Source organism: Petaurus breviceps, unplaced genomic scaffold, assembly GCF_028583685.1.
Source record: "Petaurus breviceps papuanus isolate PSGF00001 unplaced genomic scaffold, PetGlider_PUasm1.0 90849, whole genome shotgun sequence".
Lineage (NCBI taxonomy): Eukaryota > Metazoa > Chordata > Mammalia > Diprotodontia > Petauridae > Petaurus > Petaurus breviceps.
Genome location: NW_027187361.1, coordinates 11,740,263 through 11,758,631, shown reverse-complemented (window position 1 = coordinate 11,758,631; position 18,369 = coordinate 11,740,263). Strand labels below are relative to the sequence as shown.

The window sequence follows — 18,369 nt, the reverse complement described above, 5'->3', positions numbered from 1 at the left end:
TCAATTAAAAAAAAAATGCCTCCCCTGGCAAAAAAAAAACAGAATTTGGTTACACACCCTAAACATCCATATATGAAGGGACAGGCCCTGGGGCTATGATTAAATTCGTTTAGGGAAGTCCAGAGTGAGGATTATTCCATTCTTGTCTCATCAGTAAATTATCTGCAAACTAAAGTTTTAGAGAGTTTCCAAAGAGCAACTAAGAGCTTAGATGTTAAGTTAAGCCTTCAGGGACACAGAACTAATAGGTATCTGGGTGAAATTCAAATCCAGTTCTTCCTGGATTCACAGCCATCTCATCTCTCCCATATGCAATGCCAACTCTCATATGTATATTTGCTATAGAACAATCAAATATATAAACATAATAATAATAGGAATAACAAATGGAAGAGAAAAAAGATGAAAGTTTGACTGTAGCAACAATAAGGAACCCCTAGAATTTACTGAGTAGGAAAATGGCATGGTCAGACCTGGGCTTTTGGGAAAAAAAAGTTCAGCATAGCTGTGGATAATGGAAAGGATAAGGTGGAGCCAAGATGGGAAAACCAATTAGCTTATTTCAATAGCTTATGTAGAAGGCAATCTGAAGGTGAATCATAATCATGGACGTGTGATTGGAGAGAAAGGGATAGATTTAGGCAGCTAGGTGGCCTGATGGATAGTGCAAAGGGCCGGGAATCGAGGAGACTTCAGTTCAAATCTGACCTCACATATTTACTAGCTGGGTAAGTTAAGTGGGCAAGCCACTTAACTTTTGTTTGTCTCAGTTTCCTTATCTATAAAATAATCCTACTACCCAGGGTTGTTGTGAGCATTACATGAGATAACTGTAAGATGCTTAGCGCAGTGACTGACAGAGAATAAGTGCTATATAAATGTTAGCTATCATTATTTTGGAGTTTGAAATGGCAAGATTTAGCAGCTGAGTGAATGCGGAGGATGAGGAGAATAAGAAGCCAAAAAGGACACTGAGATTGTGAACTAGAAACATGCTGGTGCCTGCATAAAAATAGGGAAGTTTCAAAGATGGGTAGCTTTTTTTTTTGGGGGGGGGGGTTATACAATGAGATCCATCCATGCCTGAACATCCTGAAAAGATTCATTCTGTTCCATGTACAATGAAAGAGGATGGGCCTCTTACTTTTCTCCCAGGTCACTGTCTAGAGTACAGAGCCTGCTCTCAGAGGGACATTTGCCAAAGCCACCACATGAGATTCCAGGGCAGTGGTCTCACGTTCACACCCACACAAATGGATTCCTACAGCTGCATATTAAGTTAGAAGACCCACACGTGAACATTTCTTATGTTGTATTTTCATTTATTTTGTCAAATATTTTCCAGTCACATTTTAATCTGATTCAGGCTGTACTTGGAAGTTTAGTCTGTCACTTGCTGGCAGTGAGTTTGAATTTTCCTAAGGGCACCTGTATAGATACTGCTGCCTCTAAAAGTTAGGTTACAATTTTCCTAAGAGGCCTATGCCCAGCTCAGATGGAGGAAACAGGCAGGAATGAAAAGCACTTTGGGTCAAGTTCAAATATAATTCTACAACTGGCTATTCCCTGGGAAGGTGGGATGCAACCAACCTATCCTCATACCCTCTGATTAGTTGACTATATAACTGTAGTGTCAGTCCACAATCCCTTTGGGATGAAGAGTTTACCCTATTTATATACAACTATCTTAGAGAGTTACTAATGCCAAAGGATTTATTACAATTCAGACAAGTGATAATGAGTCTCTCCAATTGTAGCTCTAATTTTTGCTGGTCTAGACATAAAATCCTTCAAGAATCCTGTACTTCAATCCTTTCAAGTTCAGTAAAACCCATCAAAGCTTCAAATCCTCTTAGCACTTCCTGTGAGAACCAACCAAGGTCATCTCCACATTGTGATGGGCAAAATGGAATTAATGATTACCACCTTAGTAGGTGGTAATTTGGTTCTCTAAAAGCATCTTAAACATGTGTTGATATTACTGCCAATTAAAAAACTGCATATAAAACAATGAATTATCAGCAAGCTCTGTGAATAGAAAACATGCGTGCATATTATTTTTAACTTGCATATATTTCCCCTTTTACTAAACTACTCTTAGCGAATCCCTTAATTATAAAGATAGATCCAAAAGATAGAAAAATTCAGACTTCACTCAATTCTTAATTACCATCAGGGTACTGACCTGATCTGAAGGCATATCTCCCAGTCAGGAAAGCAGCTCTGCTGGGAGTACACAAAGGAGCAGCCGCTAAATGCTGTGTGAGTTTTATTCCTTCTTTTGCAAGGCGATCAATATTGGGAGTCCTAAGAAAAACATCCCAATTTCAGTGCGTGTTGATATGAAAGTATTTGTAATATTGAACAAATTTTAAAGGAATGAACGTTGAATTAATTTCACTGAAGTCATCTTCCTAAGACACCAATATTATTATTCTTTCATTTTTCCATCAGCTTCAACAAACATGAACATTTCTATAGACAAAGGACAGAAGAAGAATCTTCAATAGATAGCATATTTTAAAACTGTATACATACATATACACACATACGTATATGTATATATGTATGTGTGTACGTGTAGTGTATAAAATTTAACATTATAATACTAACACTGTCCACTTTGTATCTTCTGATTCTACTGCTCTCCTTGGTATACTTTTCAAATGTTTCATTGATTTTTTCTTTTCTTTCCTTCTCTTTTTTCTTTTCTTTTCACCTTTCTATCACTATTCCCCCAACTCCTCTCTAATAATAAATAAAGGCTCCTTCCTCCTTCATTGTCGGACATTTCATTTAAACAGTCATATTAGTAAAAGGACCGAAAAATATGAAGGATTTTCTTTTCTTAACAGTAATAGGTATCTTTTAGGTAGATTTTCTCCACCTAATTTACTCACTCTGGAAACTGCATCATTCTTTTAGTTCATCAGGTAGTGTGGCATGGGAAAAGAACACTGGATTTGGAGTGAAGAGCCAAATTCTCTCCTTGCCTCTGTAATTTACTACCTATGTGACTTCAGACCAGTTATAGCCTGCCTGGTGCTTGGTTGAGAAGGAATATAGTATAATGGAATAGATGCTAGATCTAGAATCCAAAGATACCTAGGTTCAAATTACAGTACCAGCATTGTGACTAAGGCAGATTGCTAAAATGGATTAAATTATAGTTTGTTATTATTGTTCAGCTTTGTTTGATTGTTCACGACCTCATCTGGGGTTTTCTTGGCGAAGATACTGGAGAGGTTTGCCATTTTCTTCTCCATCGGATTATGGCAAATAGTAGTTAAGTGACTGGCTTAGGGTTACACAGTTAGTAAGTGTCTGAGGCTGGATTTGGAGCCAGTTCTTCCTCATACCAGGCCCAGCATTCCCTCCACTGATACACCTAGCTGCCTAACTACAAAGTACTGTTTGCCTATCCATAAAATGGAGTAATAATAATAAAAATAATACTTATAGTAACTGACCTCATAAGGTGATTATTTCAAAGGAGTAGAGCACTTCATATTTCTTAAAATACTATATAAAGATCATCTATTATTATTATTATTTTTAGCTACTTCATACACAAGAGGAATTTGGACTGAATGATCAAAGAGGTCCCTTCCAGCTTTAAATACTGTCATCTTTATCACACAGGAGTCATGGAATCATAGAATGTCAGTGCTGGAAGGAACTTTATTTTTACTCCACTTCCCTTATTTTGTAGATATAGAAGAAAAAAAAAAAACTAGGCCCAGAGAATTCATGTGTATATATAACTCATTATTCTCAAAACAAGCATTAGAACCAAGATATCCATCTTTAGTCCAATGTTCTTTTCACTATGCTAGTGAAAAAGGCAGTAAAAGACATGAGCATATGGTGGGGAGCCATGCGTTGGTTAGCTGTGGTACCTTGGGCAGGTCATATTCATTTAACTAAATTCAGCAAAAAATAAAAAAAAAAAGGGAAGGTGGTAGACCCTGTAAAAACAAAGACAAAAATGAAGTTGTCTTCCCCTCAATAAGCTTATACTCTACTAACTTCTCCCAGGCCTCAGTCTTCTTACCTAATGGGGCTAAAGAACATTACATGATCCTTAATTTCCCTTGCAGCCCTAAAATTCTCTTATCCAATATTGCTGAATATTCTCCATTGGCATCATCTGGTGTATGCTCCAGCAATGTGAATTAATTTTATTAAGCTGTCCAAAAGAATTAGAAAGGCAATGTGCTCCTTGAAAAACAAACAGAAAAAAAGAATAAAACATAGGTTTCTATGTATAAGAAAATTCTTTCCAATGCCAAATATAACTGATTTTGGATTATCCAGTTTGGGATTGTTCACACCATTCGAGCCCCTTAATCATTATGGGTAACTGACAATTGACAGTATTTAATAGGGAACTTTTAGTACATCTAGAAATATTTACTAATACACTGATTTTTAGAAATAAATGTTTTAATTACTGAAGGTGAAAAGTTTGTTTCAGGGAGATAATTTAGGCACTGAGAGAATCTGAACTTTCACAACTTACATGAAAAGAAAGTTGAACATGTATGCATTCAGTACACTGATTTGTCATCAAAATCCTATGGTAATTTCCAGATTTTTCTCAAGACACTAAGAGATGTGAAATGTAAATTTCACAAAGCACAATTTCATGGCTATAAGGCCTGGACTTCTCTTTCTCTTGAAACAAATGTCAGCATTTGTAATTCTTGTCTAGTAAGAGAATTTTTTTTTCTTCTGTAAATAAGACTGACATAGTTATTAAGTGTAGTTCTCACCTTAGTGTATTGTTGCCATAACAACCCACATCCCCAATGCCAAGGTCATCGGCCATTATCAAGAGAATATTTGGTTTTGAATAATTTCCTGCACAAATCCCTAGAAGCAGACACATGATGAGTAGAATGGAGAAGTAGACCCTAAAAATGAAAAATAATAATAAAAAATCAAATGACTGTCATGGCTAAGAACACCCAAACTATAGCTAGTATAAAGCCCTAGCTATTTTAAATCGATGTTCAAATATCTGTCTTCTTTCAATCTGTGTAACAGGCAGACCTGAATCATGCAGAAATTCATTGATGTTACCCCCTCAAGATTACTAAAAGTACAGTGAACATTTAGAATCCTCTTGAAGCAACAGGCATTTTCTACGGGACTTCACTGTGTCTTTAAACTGTTCTTAATACATGATTTTTTTTTTAATATAATACGGTAACAAGTCATAACTGTCATGTACCCTTTCTTTGTCCGGGGTTTGAATCAGCAGAGTGGAAGCAGGGAAGAGTTCTAGTTTTGTCAGCACAGTTTTAGTCCCCATTCAAAGTACCCATTGCACTTTCATCTCTCCAGCTGTCAGATCTCAGTCTGCCATCAGTTGCTTTCATGAAGTTGGCTCTTCTCAAGAGTGACTTTGGCTTAGAGTCTTTATGCTTCCACTACTTGGTTGAACATCTTAGTGATCACAATCCCAGTTCTGTCCAAAAGCACAGAATATCAACTCCCATAATACACTTCTAAGCGTATATTAATGTTAATACTTTAGTCATGGACTTTGTGAAGATAATGTGGCATTGTGATAGAATGAGGGAGTCAGAAGAAGAAATAAGGCAGATTTTCCATCTTGAGATACCTCAGTTCTTTAACTAAGTAGATTCTTGATGTTGAGAGCAGTTTAGGAGGTCTGGTAACTGTGGTAGTTAGGATTAAAGGCTGTGAGATGCTATGATACTAAAAAGATCTGGTTTGGTGAGATGGCCCCTCAGCCCTTCAAAGGCATTGTCCTCTAACCTTTTCCTTTGAGCATTACATGAAGCTGCTGTGCTAACCATCTCTTCTTTGCTGTCTGGGCAAGGCAAAAAAAAAAAAAAGCGAACAAAGCTAAAACCTTGCTTTTTTTTTTTTTTCCCTGCTCTTTCAGTCAGAATTACTTGGCATTGGCTCTTGTATTTCTAATAAAATATATTGGTCAGCACTTCACAGGTCCCTTCCCCTCTTCTGTTTTCTATGCATCCCCTTTTATTACTGGATTTGGTACTGCTAGATAAAAATAAATCAACATGCTATCCTTTCTTCTGTTATTTGGGCAACAGAAGTTGGGGATGCATAGGAGGGATGAGTGAGTATGGATTATACAGCAAACTCCAGTACAAGTTGGGGAAACTATGACAGCTTTCTTCTAGAACTCAGTTGGTGGTACTGCCTTTTGCTACTGTCCTAGGTGATCAGCGGGAGAAATAAAAACAAATATGGAGATATCTTCGATCTAAATCCTTTATCCCTCTAGACTGGTGTTGTTAGTGACCTAGAAGGCTGAGTGAGAGGAAAGGAGTAAAAAGGGTTTATTCCACTGGCTTTTTCAGGTTTCTCCACATTCCCCCACCCTCCACCCCATTCATTGCTACTTTTTACATGGGATTACCCTATCAAGGTAATATTGTTATGTATGGATCCCCTAGACCTTCTGGTCACACTGATATCACCCTCTGCTAGTCTAGACAGTAAGGGTAACGTCATTTTTAGTGTCCAATAGATTGGATATTGCCAAGTGTTGAGAAGGCAAAATACAACACACTTTAAAGTAGGAATTATCACTTCAATCAATCAGCAGATATGCATTATGCATATTCCATGTGAAAATTCCTTAGCTATGTTATAGCAGAAGGAGAGGATACCACTTGGGCTTTAGTCCCACAAGGGAATGGAAAATAAAGCGCATACTAATTTGATCAGTATAGACAATAATATGAATAATGCAGCAAGACATCTCCCCACTCCCTTTTTAATTGACAATTCTGACTCTAAATGCTAGACCCTCCATTTCACTGAGATGATTCAGTCATACCCTTAAAGAAGTTTTAGATTTTTATTTATAGGTCAACTAACATACTCAAATTTTTCCTTTGGCTGCTGCAGAGGCATTCTGGCATAAAGACAAGAGTTGAATATTTCCATTGGAGAAACCTGGACTTCAGTCTTGCCTCTGATATTTCTAGCTCTTTGATCATGGATGTGGCATTTAATATTTTCTAAGTCTTAATTTCCTCACTGATAAAACAGTATTGTATTGATTGAGTTATGATCAATAAAAACCATACATGACTCCAAATATCACACTCTCCATTCCATCACATTTTGCTGAAGCCATAAACATATATAAAAAAAAAAAAAGACCCAGAAGGAGTTATAATAGAGAACAGTGAAAGCCCAAGTTTAGATTACTCAAGGGGTCAGTCACATGAGATGATGCTTAAATTTGAAAGGCAAACAGCTTTCAAAAAAATAGTTAACTTTTCTGCATATAAGCCAGCAGATGTCCCTACACCATCATCAAAGTTTAGCGAGAAATAAGTTTGGTTGCATGGCAGCCAAAGCACGTAAGAGTTCAGAAGTAAATTAATTGAGGCAAAAAGGAAATAGATTTATTACTTAAGAATCGGAACCCAAGGCCAGTGCAGGAGGGCAGAGTCAACGGGTGTATAACATATTTGGCCTATTTTTGTTTCTCCCAGCTCAAGGCATGGACAACCAGACTGAAAATGGTCTCAGGCCGACACCAAGGAAAGAAAGCAGTCAGCCGAGAGCCCGACGATTGCGGTACTTCCACCCTTACCTATCCCCAAAGAGCTACTTCTTCCCAGTTAATCCTGGGCAATGCCCTCCCACTCCCCTCCTTCCTCCATAAAAAAAAACAAACAAACGCAGAGGCATGTTTTCATTTGATAAATTATACTGTAAATGTTTCTTGAAAAATAATAGCCACTTTTTCGTAACAGTAGCCATTTTGAAAGCCAAGTTCACAAAAGCAAGCCGCAGTCGGGACGACTGGACAGAAGGGGTGCGGAGCCTCCCGCAGCCTCTGCCCCAGCCCCAGCCTCAGGGTCTCCCTGCTGCGCACCGCAAGTCTGGATGACCTGGTCATGGCAAGGGGTGCTCGTGCGCTCCCCGGGCCTGGAGGAGGGGGGCTGCCTCCAGGCTCCCCAATGGTCAGAAGCAGGAAGCAAAGAACGTCCCCCGCGGAGAGAAGCGGGGAGGTGGAGGAGAGGGGGGCAGGAGCGAAGGGAGCGTGCCCAGCAAAGAAGAAACAATCACACGACCAGACTGGGGGCCACTTGTTTTGCATTTTGTTTAAAAGAAAGAAAAGCCTGACTTTAAAATGTCCGCATATACCACAACAAGAAACAAGTGGCTTCAGGGTGGAAAACACGGGGTGGGCAGCTTTGCGCCCCAGAAACGCCAGCACAACATCGTACACACCTGCAGGAGACAGGGGCGCCATTCAGCCTGGTAACCGGGGTCCTCCCCCCAAAGCGGCCGACCCCCATCAGCAAAACAAGCCAGAGAGCACAGGAAAAAAGCCGCAGGTTACACCAGAAATGCGAACCAGGAAGAGCTTAGCCCATGCAGTGAGATAAAGCATAGGGAAGGGAAATTGTAAACCTGGAGTAGTAAAGAGCCTTTGAGGGAACGCTGGAACATTCTCACAGGAACTGAGAGAGAGAGAGAGAGAGAGAGTGACAGAGACAGAGAGAGATAGACAGAGACAGAGAGACAGACAGAGAGAGAGACAGAGACAGACACAGAAAGAGACAGAGACAGACAGACAGAGAGACAGACAGAGAGAGAGACAGAGACAGACACAGAAAGAGACAGAGACAGACAGACAGAGAGACAGACAGCCACAGAAAGAGAATGAGAATGTGTGTGTGTGCCCAGATGCCTGAAAGGGAAGTAAGGAAAAAAGTGACCTTCCTTTCCTTGAGCCTTGAAAAAAGTACTCATTTGAGAGCCAGTTTTTTCTCTTGCAGTAGTTTGCTCATCTTAAAACTTTATCGGAAGCTCTAAGAAAGGTAACCATACTTAAACTCAAGGAGTTATTCCAGGCATAATAAATAACCCCACTTAGTACCAACGCAACAGCTTTCATGTGGAACTAAAGGGTTTTGTGCACAATAGTTAATTTTCAATATATCATTTTTATGTCTGGTATCTTCACAGCTGAAAAGGCCTGAATGCTGAAGTGTTAAAGTGAATGCTGAAGTGTTAAAGTGGTTGGCTTGAGGCAACACTGGAAATTAGAATTAGATTTCAAAGGAGATATTTCATCTATGCCAGCATTTGAAATGTCTATTGAGAATGATGTATTGCTTCAATAACACAGAGAGCATGCATAATATTTTACAGCAAAATGAATAGGAGATACCACAAAGCATAAAAGTCCCATCTTCTGAAGTTTGCAACATACCTCAATTTATTCTGAGGTATTTAAGCACATAATTTGGTGCAGTGGATAGAGTACTGGGCCTGGAGTCTGGAAGACCTGAGTTCAAATCCAACCTCACAAACATACCAACTTTGTGACCCTGGCCGAGTCAAGTAACTTCTGTTTGCCTCAAATTCTTCATCTATAAAATGGGGATAATAATAATACCTCCCTCCTGAGATTGTTGTTAGGATTAAATGAAATAATAATTATAAAATGTTTGGCAGAGTGCCTGGCACATAATAAAACACTCATAAATGTTAGTGATCATTATCATCATCATTATACTGAGTGTTAACTTATTCTGAATGGGAGCTTCAACATCCTCCGTGACCTCCAACTTTTCAGCCTCTTTTATGTGTTGTTTTCCTACTTTAAAGGGTTAAAATGTGGGCTCCTTGAGAGCAGGAACTGCCTTTTTTTTCCTTGTTGGTTGTCCTTTATTCTCGAAAAGGACCAAAATGACATCACTATGTCCAGGTACAGTGTGTTTGACCCCAACACAGACTCAGAAGGCTTTACCACAAGTTGGGTCCAAAGAGTCCATATCAACACGTGGAGAGATGTCTCTAAATCTGCACATGTTCTGTTTCTTTTCAGCTATTATTGTCATTGTGCTTTGCTCACAGGGTATAGCCCTTTTCTTGATGTGGGCATACCATGCTGGATGATGCTTTGTCAGTGTCTCCCAGGACCACAATTGATTCTGAAGTTCTTCAGAGAGACCTTGAAAGTGTCCTTGTACTGCTTCTTCTGACCTCCATGTAAGCGGTTGCTTTCTGTGAGTTCTCCATAAGATCATTTTTTAGGCAAATTTACATTTGGCATTCAACTAATATGACCAGCCCGTTGGAGCTTCATTCCCTGCAGTAGTTTGAATGCTTATCTTGCCAAGTGATCTTCAAAATCTTCTTAAGACAATTCAAATGTAAGCAACTCAGTTTCCTGGCATGGCAGTGGCAGACTGTCCAGCTTTCACAGGCATACAACAATGAGGTCAGCATAACAGCTCTGTAGACCTTCAGCTTGGTAGGCAGCCTAATACCTCTTCTCTCCCACGCTTTCCTTCAGAGCCTTCCAAATACTGAGCTAACTGGCAATGGGTACATCAACTTCATTATCTGTGTGTGCATCCCTGAAGGCATATGCTGCCTTGATTTTATCCACAGTGTTCAAAATTTCTCCACTTGCTGTAACCAAAGGTTCCATGTATGGAGGGTGTGGTGCTGGCTGGTGGAGAGCCTCTGTTCTCTTGGTGTTAATTGTTAGGCCAAAATTATCTCAAATGGCAGACAATCAACCCATACTTTCTTACATCTCAGCTTCAGAGAATGCACTGAGGGCACAATCATCTGCAAAAAATACTTCCTCTATTTTGATACTGTGTTGTAGCCTTTTTAAGTTAAATAATTTACCATCAGTGCAGTAGCTGACCTTGATGCCATTTTTATTCTCAGTGAAGGAGTCTGACATCATTGCTGAAAATATCATGCCAGAAAGTATAGGAGCAAGCACACAGCGGGCCTTCACTCTACTGGTGCACTGTCCATTATCCATAATCCAGGCAAGCATGCCTTCATGAAACCGATACACAATACTGATGAACTCCAGGTAACCAAGTTTTGCCATAATTTTCCACAAGCCCTCAACAACTGATAGTATCAAAGGCCTTCATTAAATCAACAGATCTATGTTCTGCTCCTGGCATTTCTCCTGAAGTTATCAAGCAGCAAATACCATATTAACCATTCTTTGGCCAATTCTGAAGCCACATTGCCTCTCTGGTAGATGACAATCTTCTAGGTGAAGGATGAGTCTATTAAAGAGGACCCTGGCAAGAATCTTGCCAGTAGTGCCTGAGAGGTCCCCTTGTGATTGTCACAGAACTTTTTAAATTTCCTTTATAGAAATGGACAATGGAGGCATCTTTGAAGAGGAGGCATCCCCTCCTGGGGAATAACCTTCTCTTGCCATATAATGTAGAAAATTTCTGTCAGCTTTTGTATGAGCAGTGAACCTCCTCCTGCCCTATAAATCTCAGGTGGGATAGTATCTGTACCAGGCACTTTGCCACACAAGAAGAGCCTAATGACATTCAAAACCTCTTCTTCAGTTGGAAATTCAGCTAGAGAGGGATTGACTTCAAACTGTGGTATAGTCAGTAGCTTCGGCAATTATTCACGGCAGTCTGTTGAGAACACTATGGAAGTATTTTAAGATATTTGTTGCAAAAGCACAACTATTAATTTACAGACTAGATCTGTAGAAAGTCAAATAAACCACAAAAAAGTATAACAATCAATTATGAACAAGTGCAGTTGAACTAGCAACATCAAAATATGTAGCTGAAAACATAAAATCTTCACTTACATTTCTAATTTCAATTCAACTTTTTAGAATGTTAACACTGACTTCTCTGTCACAATCCTGTATAGAACAGAAATTAGCATTTGTACAGTTTTAACATTTGCTTTTTCAGTAGTCAGATTCCCTGAAAAGTCTAGCAGCAACATGAAAAAGAGACCTGCAGGTGACGAAGCGGTGCAGTGAATATAGCACCAGCCCTGGAGTCAGGAGGACCTGAGTCCAAATTTGGCCTCAGACGCTTAACACTTAACTAGCTGTATGACCTTGGGCAGGTCACTGAACCAGAGTTGCCCTGCCTTCCCCTCTCCAAAAAAGCCAAAAAAAAAAAAAGAGAGACCTGAAGGCTCCATAGTTCCATAGCATTCTCACTTCAAATAAGGAACAGGAAATGGACTTGGGGATTCAGTGTTTAAAAATGTACCAAACCTCAACAGCTTTGCAAATTGCCATTCAGGAAACTGGCAGGATTTGCACTTTTTATTGAACTCTTTAAAGTGACAATCCTTTGGAAGGTAGACTCTTCAAAGCTAAATCTGCAAGCAGGGATATTGAGTATTCTTTAGGTAATTTCTCAAGTAAATGTATTAAAAAAGATTTTGTGCCACCATTTAAAATTTATTGTGTTTAAATAATATTTGAAATGCAACTAATTTTGAAGTCAATTTTTGAACTTTAGATACCATTCTATTGTGAGGAATATATCTCTTCTAAAATAAATCTAATGCTGTCTCTACCTAAGGAGTGTACTGCTTTATCTTTCCAGGATCATGTCCATATCATTAATCAATGTGGCTCCATCAGTGCTGAGTGGTTGAGATGCACCATAGATCTTTGACCCATTAACAACTTTCAGGGCACTGTAAAAGTGCTTTGGATTGTTACCATCAGCATAAAACTGAATTTCATTTGCCTTCTTACTTATCCAATAATACTGCATTTTTTAAGCTTCACTTCCACTGTATTTTTGATGAAGTTAAATCTTGCTTTTTAAAGACAGATGGATTCTTCTGGCAAACCCTGAGGATTTCTCATTTTTTACTTAGCAGCTTCTGAATTTCCCTATCATTTACATCAAACCAATCTTGATGTTTGCAAATTCTCAAGCCCAGATGAGTAAATGCAATGCTGTACACCACATTTCTGAAAACTGTCCACTTCTTTTCTGCTCCACTGTTGCTAACCATGTATTAGCTCAGCTTTCCCTCCAGGTCAGCAAGGAACCTTTTAAGTTTGGACAAATGCAGAAACCTCTTGACATTAATCTGCTGATTGTGGTCTTGCACTGGAGCCACTGTTTTTGTTGAATGAAAATTTTAACTTGGAGAGGATAAGTCCATGATTGGTGTAGCACTCTGCATTACTACTCTACACTGACCTTTGTCACTCTCATATCCTGTCTGTCTCTTCTCCTTACAATGATATAGTCAGTCTACAGGAAACACATTACTTATTAGACTTATGGATAGGCAAACAATGTACGAATAAACAAGAGATAGAGAGCAGAGATGGGGACAAAATGGATAGTTAAAATTAAAATTAAATTGTACTCAATTAAATATCCAATTAAAATGTTTTTCTATTTAAAAAAACATAGACAAGATCAGAAAGAAAGCAGAAAATTGGGGAAGAAATTTATAGACAGTTGCTCAGATAAAGGTGTCATATCTCAAATATATAGAACTATATAGAATATATAAAAGAATTTTGATAAGTGGTTAGAGCATATGAATGGGCAGTTTTCTAATGAAGAAATCAAAACAATTTATAGTTATATTAAAAATGCTCTAAATTAATATTGATTAGAGAAATTCAAATTAAAACAACCTTGAGAAATCATTTTACACCTATCAGGTTGGCTAAAATGATTGAAGTGACAAAGTGTAGCAACAAGTACCCTAGCTTACCCAGGATAGCTGCTAGCATAGGTTTTATGATCTGTTTATTTTTTAAAGGAAAGCAATTCAAAAGGGGATAACAATCTTAGTTTAATCAAACATATATCATTTACCTAGTTCAGGGGAAAAAGATAGCACCCTGAACTTCAGAGAAAATACAAACAGAAGTTTCAAGCAGACAAAAAAATACAAAGAGAGAAAATAACACAATTCAACAGACCAACAGACAGGGCTTCTAGCTATCTGACCATTACTTACATACAATGTTGGTTACCAGAGAAAGAAGCACCAATATCTGGGGTTTCAAAGCTGGGGGGCTCACTTATGGAAAGAGTTATGTGATTTGGCCAGATGAGACTATAGTAGCCATTGATATTATTTAAAACATCAAGAAATTTCCAAGCCCTTCCATTCAGTTCTGATTCCAGTTTGTTGCTCATTTATAATCTCTAACCATTAGAATATAGGTTCCTTGAAGGCAGAGGCCCCATTTTTGTGATTCTTTTTATCTCTAGTTTTTAGCATTGAACTTGATATTGATAAGAATATGTAATAAGTACATGTTATTTATTGATTAATGAAAGATCTATCTATCATTTCTCTCTCTCTCTCTTTCTCTCTCTCTCTCTCTCTCTCTCTCTCTCTCTCTCTCTCTCTCTCTCTCCCCCTCCATCTGGTTGATTTTTTGTGCCCTCCTATCTCTGAGTGAATGCAAATCATAACCATTTTCTCTTTTGGCCAGAAACCCTTTGGGTCTTCCCCTCCCAGTTTGATTTTTTTTTTAAATTAAATGGGTCATCCCTTGATTCAATTCCTAAAGAGGCCAGTTCGATGAATAGATGTTGCCTCAGTCAAAGTGAGCACTTGAAAAAACCTTAGCCTAAAAGGGTCAGGGTCTCCCAGTGCATCCTGGGCCATCTCCAGTAGTCTTGATCAATATCTGGCCACTGTACTCAGCTCCAGAAGAGAAAGTGAGATTGGTGATTTTGCCTAGCCCTCCCTCACTCAAATCAAAGTCAATTACAAATCATGTCATCCTCTCCCTGATGTTGTGGGATGAATGAAGTACAAACTACACAAATATCTATCTACACATCTATCTATCTATCTATCTATCTATCTATCTATCTATCTATCTATCTATCTATCTATCTATCTATCTGTCTGTCTGTCTGTCTGTCTGTCTGTCTGTCTGTCTGTCTGTCTGTCTGTCTGTCTACTCAAAGAATTGCCCATTCAGCTGCACATATCATCATTTGGGCAATAAATCTTTTTCATTTGCCTATTTTTTTTTCTTCACTGTAGTCCTACTCTGAAAATGTATCATGGAATGGTGGTGACCTTGGTCCCTAAAAGCAGTGGATCATAAGTTCTATCAGAATTTACCTAACTTTGAGTGGACCTGGTGATGACCTATGTTGTATGTCAGTTGTCAACTGTCCAAGTACTAGCCTAACTAAATTTGGAGAGGGTAATCACCAGGTTGGTGACAGAGTGGTAATTTTTTTGGAGGGCTAGGCAGAGAGGGACACAGCAGTCATCACAGACCATCTACTAACATATGAGGGGGTTGTGATGTGTTGGCAGAGTACTGACACCAACAAAATTGTAGATCTTTGAAGTACTGAAGAATTATCCTTTATCTTCCCATCTCTGTATGCGGTGGTTGGATTAGGCTTTTTCATATTACTATATATTTTTCTTTTTTTCTATTTTCATTAGTGATCTGGGGATACATTACAATGAATACAGTGGAATATGAAAACAGAAAATTTCAGTTCACAGACAGAAACACTCCGAAAACCTCACTATCAGTAGGGAATCCTTCTTTTCCTTATACTCTGCTCAGTACATCTTCTAGAACATTAGTGAATGCCTTAGATTGGCTTAGCTTCCTGCCTTATATCTCTCTTGATTTCAGCACTTAAAATGATGGAACAGTTATCAATATAGTCAAAAATGGAATTGAGTTTTGTAAAATTTTGGCTTACACATGTGACTATCTGGCTTGAGGAGAATGTTCCAGGCTAAATCTTATATTACATAAGCCAAATGCATGTATGTATGTGTATATGCAAACACACACATATATATACATATACATATAAACATACGTGTGTGTGTATTCTTAAGTGCTTGTTGAGTGACCAATTGACCTACTACTTAGATACTTGGATGAAACTATGGTCTTTTACTACTCCCACTGGTACAGCTCCATCCTTTTCTGGTGCTCACACAAGACCCACCATCTACCATTTCTATGTCTTTCCATAAATTCCTCGTAGATTAGTACCTGAGGCACTAGATCTTTTCTTTCTTTTTCTTTCTTCCTTCCTTCCTTTCTATTCTCTCTGTGTGTGTATGTAATACAGTAATAGCTAATATATAGATAGTGCTTTAGGTTTTGCAAAGAACTTTACAAGTATTATCTTATTTTATTCTCCCAACAACTATGGGAGGTGGGTGGGGTATCTAGGTGTCGTAGTAAATAGAACACTGGCCCTGGAGTCATGAGGACCTGAGTTCAAATCCGGCCTCTGACACTTAACACAAAAACTAGCCATGTGACCTTGGGCAAGTAGCTTAACTCCAATTGCCCTCCAAAAAGCAAAAAAAAAAAAAAAAACCCAACAACTATGGGAGGTAGGTGCTATTATTATCTTCATTTTACAGTTGAGGAAACTGAGGGACACAAGTTAAATGAATTGTCCAGGGTTGCACAGCTAGGAAGTGTCAGAGGCCAGATATGAACTCAGATCATCCTGACTCTAGGCGCAGAACCTTATGCTGTGCCACCCCAATGAACATGATGAACACTGAGTCGCGTAGAAAATGATGAAGTTATGGAAAGTGAAGTAAGTAGAGCCAGAAAAATGATACACATAATTACTGCAACAAAATATGTTAAAAAAAACCAAGAAACACAAAATATTTAAAACAAAGTGTTGTGAAGTTATAATGATTAAGTTTAGTTCCAAGAAAGAAAAGGGAGAAAATATCTCCCCTCACTCCTTTGTAGCTGTCCAGATCCTTGAGGATAGGATATTACATCAGAATTTTTCAATGAATTGATAGACTTTACTGAGTATTTTTTTCCTTCCTTAAAAATTATATATTATAAGGAATGGCTTTCTGGGGTGGGTGAGTGTAGGTAATATAAAACAAAAGATATCAATAAAATTTTTTTAACATCAACAAATAGCAGGCACAAAAAGATCTTATAGGTTTTTTTTATAAGTGAGACTAAGAAGGATGGACTGATTAAGGACATTCAAATGGTTTCTACTTAACTTTGGAATATTTGATTTCACTGATGGTATAACTAGAAACTCATCACCAAGTTAGTAACAGATTATTATTATTGTTGTTATTATTATTAATGAGCAGCTGGATGTCATAGTGCATAGATTGCCAGGTCTGAAATCAGGAAGACTCATCTTCCTGAATTTAAATCTGACCTCAGACACTTACTGTCTGTGTGTCCCTGGGCAAGCCACTTAACCCTCCCTCAGTTTCCTCATCTGCAAAATGATCCAGAAAAGGAAATGGCAAACTACTACAGTATCTTTGCCAAGAAAACCCCAAATGGGGTCACAAAGAGTTAGACGCAACTGAAATGACTGGACAATAATTATTATTGTTATCATTTTGCCACAAGTTTCAGAAACCATATACTAAGTTATTAAAGCATAGGATCATAGATTTAGAAGTATGTGACCTCAGAGTCTAGCCATTTTGCCCCTATCATTTAACTGATGGGGACACTGAGGCTTTTATAGATTAAATGACCTTTCCCAAATTACAGGGATAGGGGCAGAGCTGGAATTTGAATCTTACCCTCCTAACTCCAAAGCTAGCATTGTTTGCATGCTACCATTTTCTAGAGAAGTTTCAACCTGGGTGGTAGGGGTGACATCTACTAGCATCTTTGCCACATAGGCTAGGCTAATTTTCCCCTAAAGGATAAGGAAATTGTCCTGGACACTTGATTGACATATGGGACCAAGGCTGTAGCCATTGCAATGGTAATAGCAAACACACACTTATTGTTTACCATATGCCAAGCACTGTGGTAAGCCTTGGGAATACACATACAGTTCAAATACAAATATAGAAATCCCTGCTGCCAAGGAGTTTACATTCTAATGATGGAAGATAACACATAAAAGGAAGCTGAAAACATAGAAGTCGTGGTGAATAGGCAGGAGACAAAGGTGGCCAGTGTATGGAAAGTTTGGATGGAGTGAGAATTGGAGAGGAATGAGCCATGACTGACCTGGGCACCTTCCTCAACTGGAGGTCCTGGAAAGAACTCAAACTGTGTGACCCCATTTCCTCATCTGTAAAATGAGGATAAAACCACCTTCCTACCTCTCAGGGTTGATATGTGAATAAAATGAGATGTTGGTAAAGATTTTAACACTTATCTGCTTAGGTACTTACTAAATGTTTGTTTCCTTCCCTCTGGTTGCTTTTTCTCTGTGCTACATGGCCAAATGGTTTCTTCAGAGCTAAAGCAAATAATTTTATCTACACAGAAAAAAGTAAAGGATTGAACACTTATCTGACAAATCTGATCATATAGAAAACTAACAGGTTGTATTTGGGTCAATAAAGCTTCATTTCCCTCTAATAATAGTAGCTAGCACTTATATACCACTCTAAAGATTGCAAATTGTAGGGGAAATGTGTATGTACGGATGTGTGTGTATTTACCCAAACAGGTTATACGTATCTACATGAGTCTGTCCAGCTTTTTTTTTTATAGGGAGGCAGCATGAATATCTCTCCTGTCTCCTCTGCCCACATTTCTCCAAAAGAAACTGATTCTGACCAGAAAGGGAAAGG

At 38.4% G+C, this 18,369-nt stretch overlaps 1 protein-coding gene across 3 annotated transcripts in view; it reads right to left on the bottom strand.

Annotated features, from left to right (window-relative positions):
- LOC138149680 (arylsulfatase D-like) overlaps positions 1–8,715 on the bottom strand; it is a 25,239-nt gene extending 16,524 nt beyond the window's left edge. Inside the window, exons 1-3 of one of the 3 annotated variants that reach the window (XM_069072853.1) lie at positions 8,437–8,715; positions 4,776–4,916; positions 2,186–2,307 (exon numbers count right to left, since the gene is read on the bottom strand). In XM_069072853.1, the coding sequence (XP_068928954.1) occupies positions 2,186–2,307; positions 4,776–4,891 (238 nt within the window). In that variant the 5' untranslated portion in view covers positions 4,892–4,916; positions 8,437–8,715. The other 2 variants (XM_069072851.1, XM_069072852.1) reach the window with 2 other exon arrangements.
- Between the last annotated feature and the right edge of the window lie 9,654 nt (positions 8,716–18,369).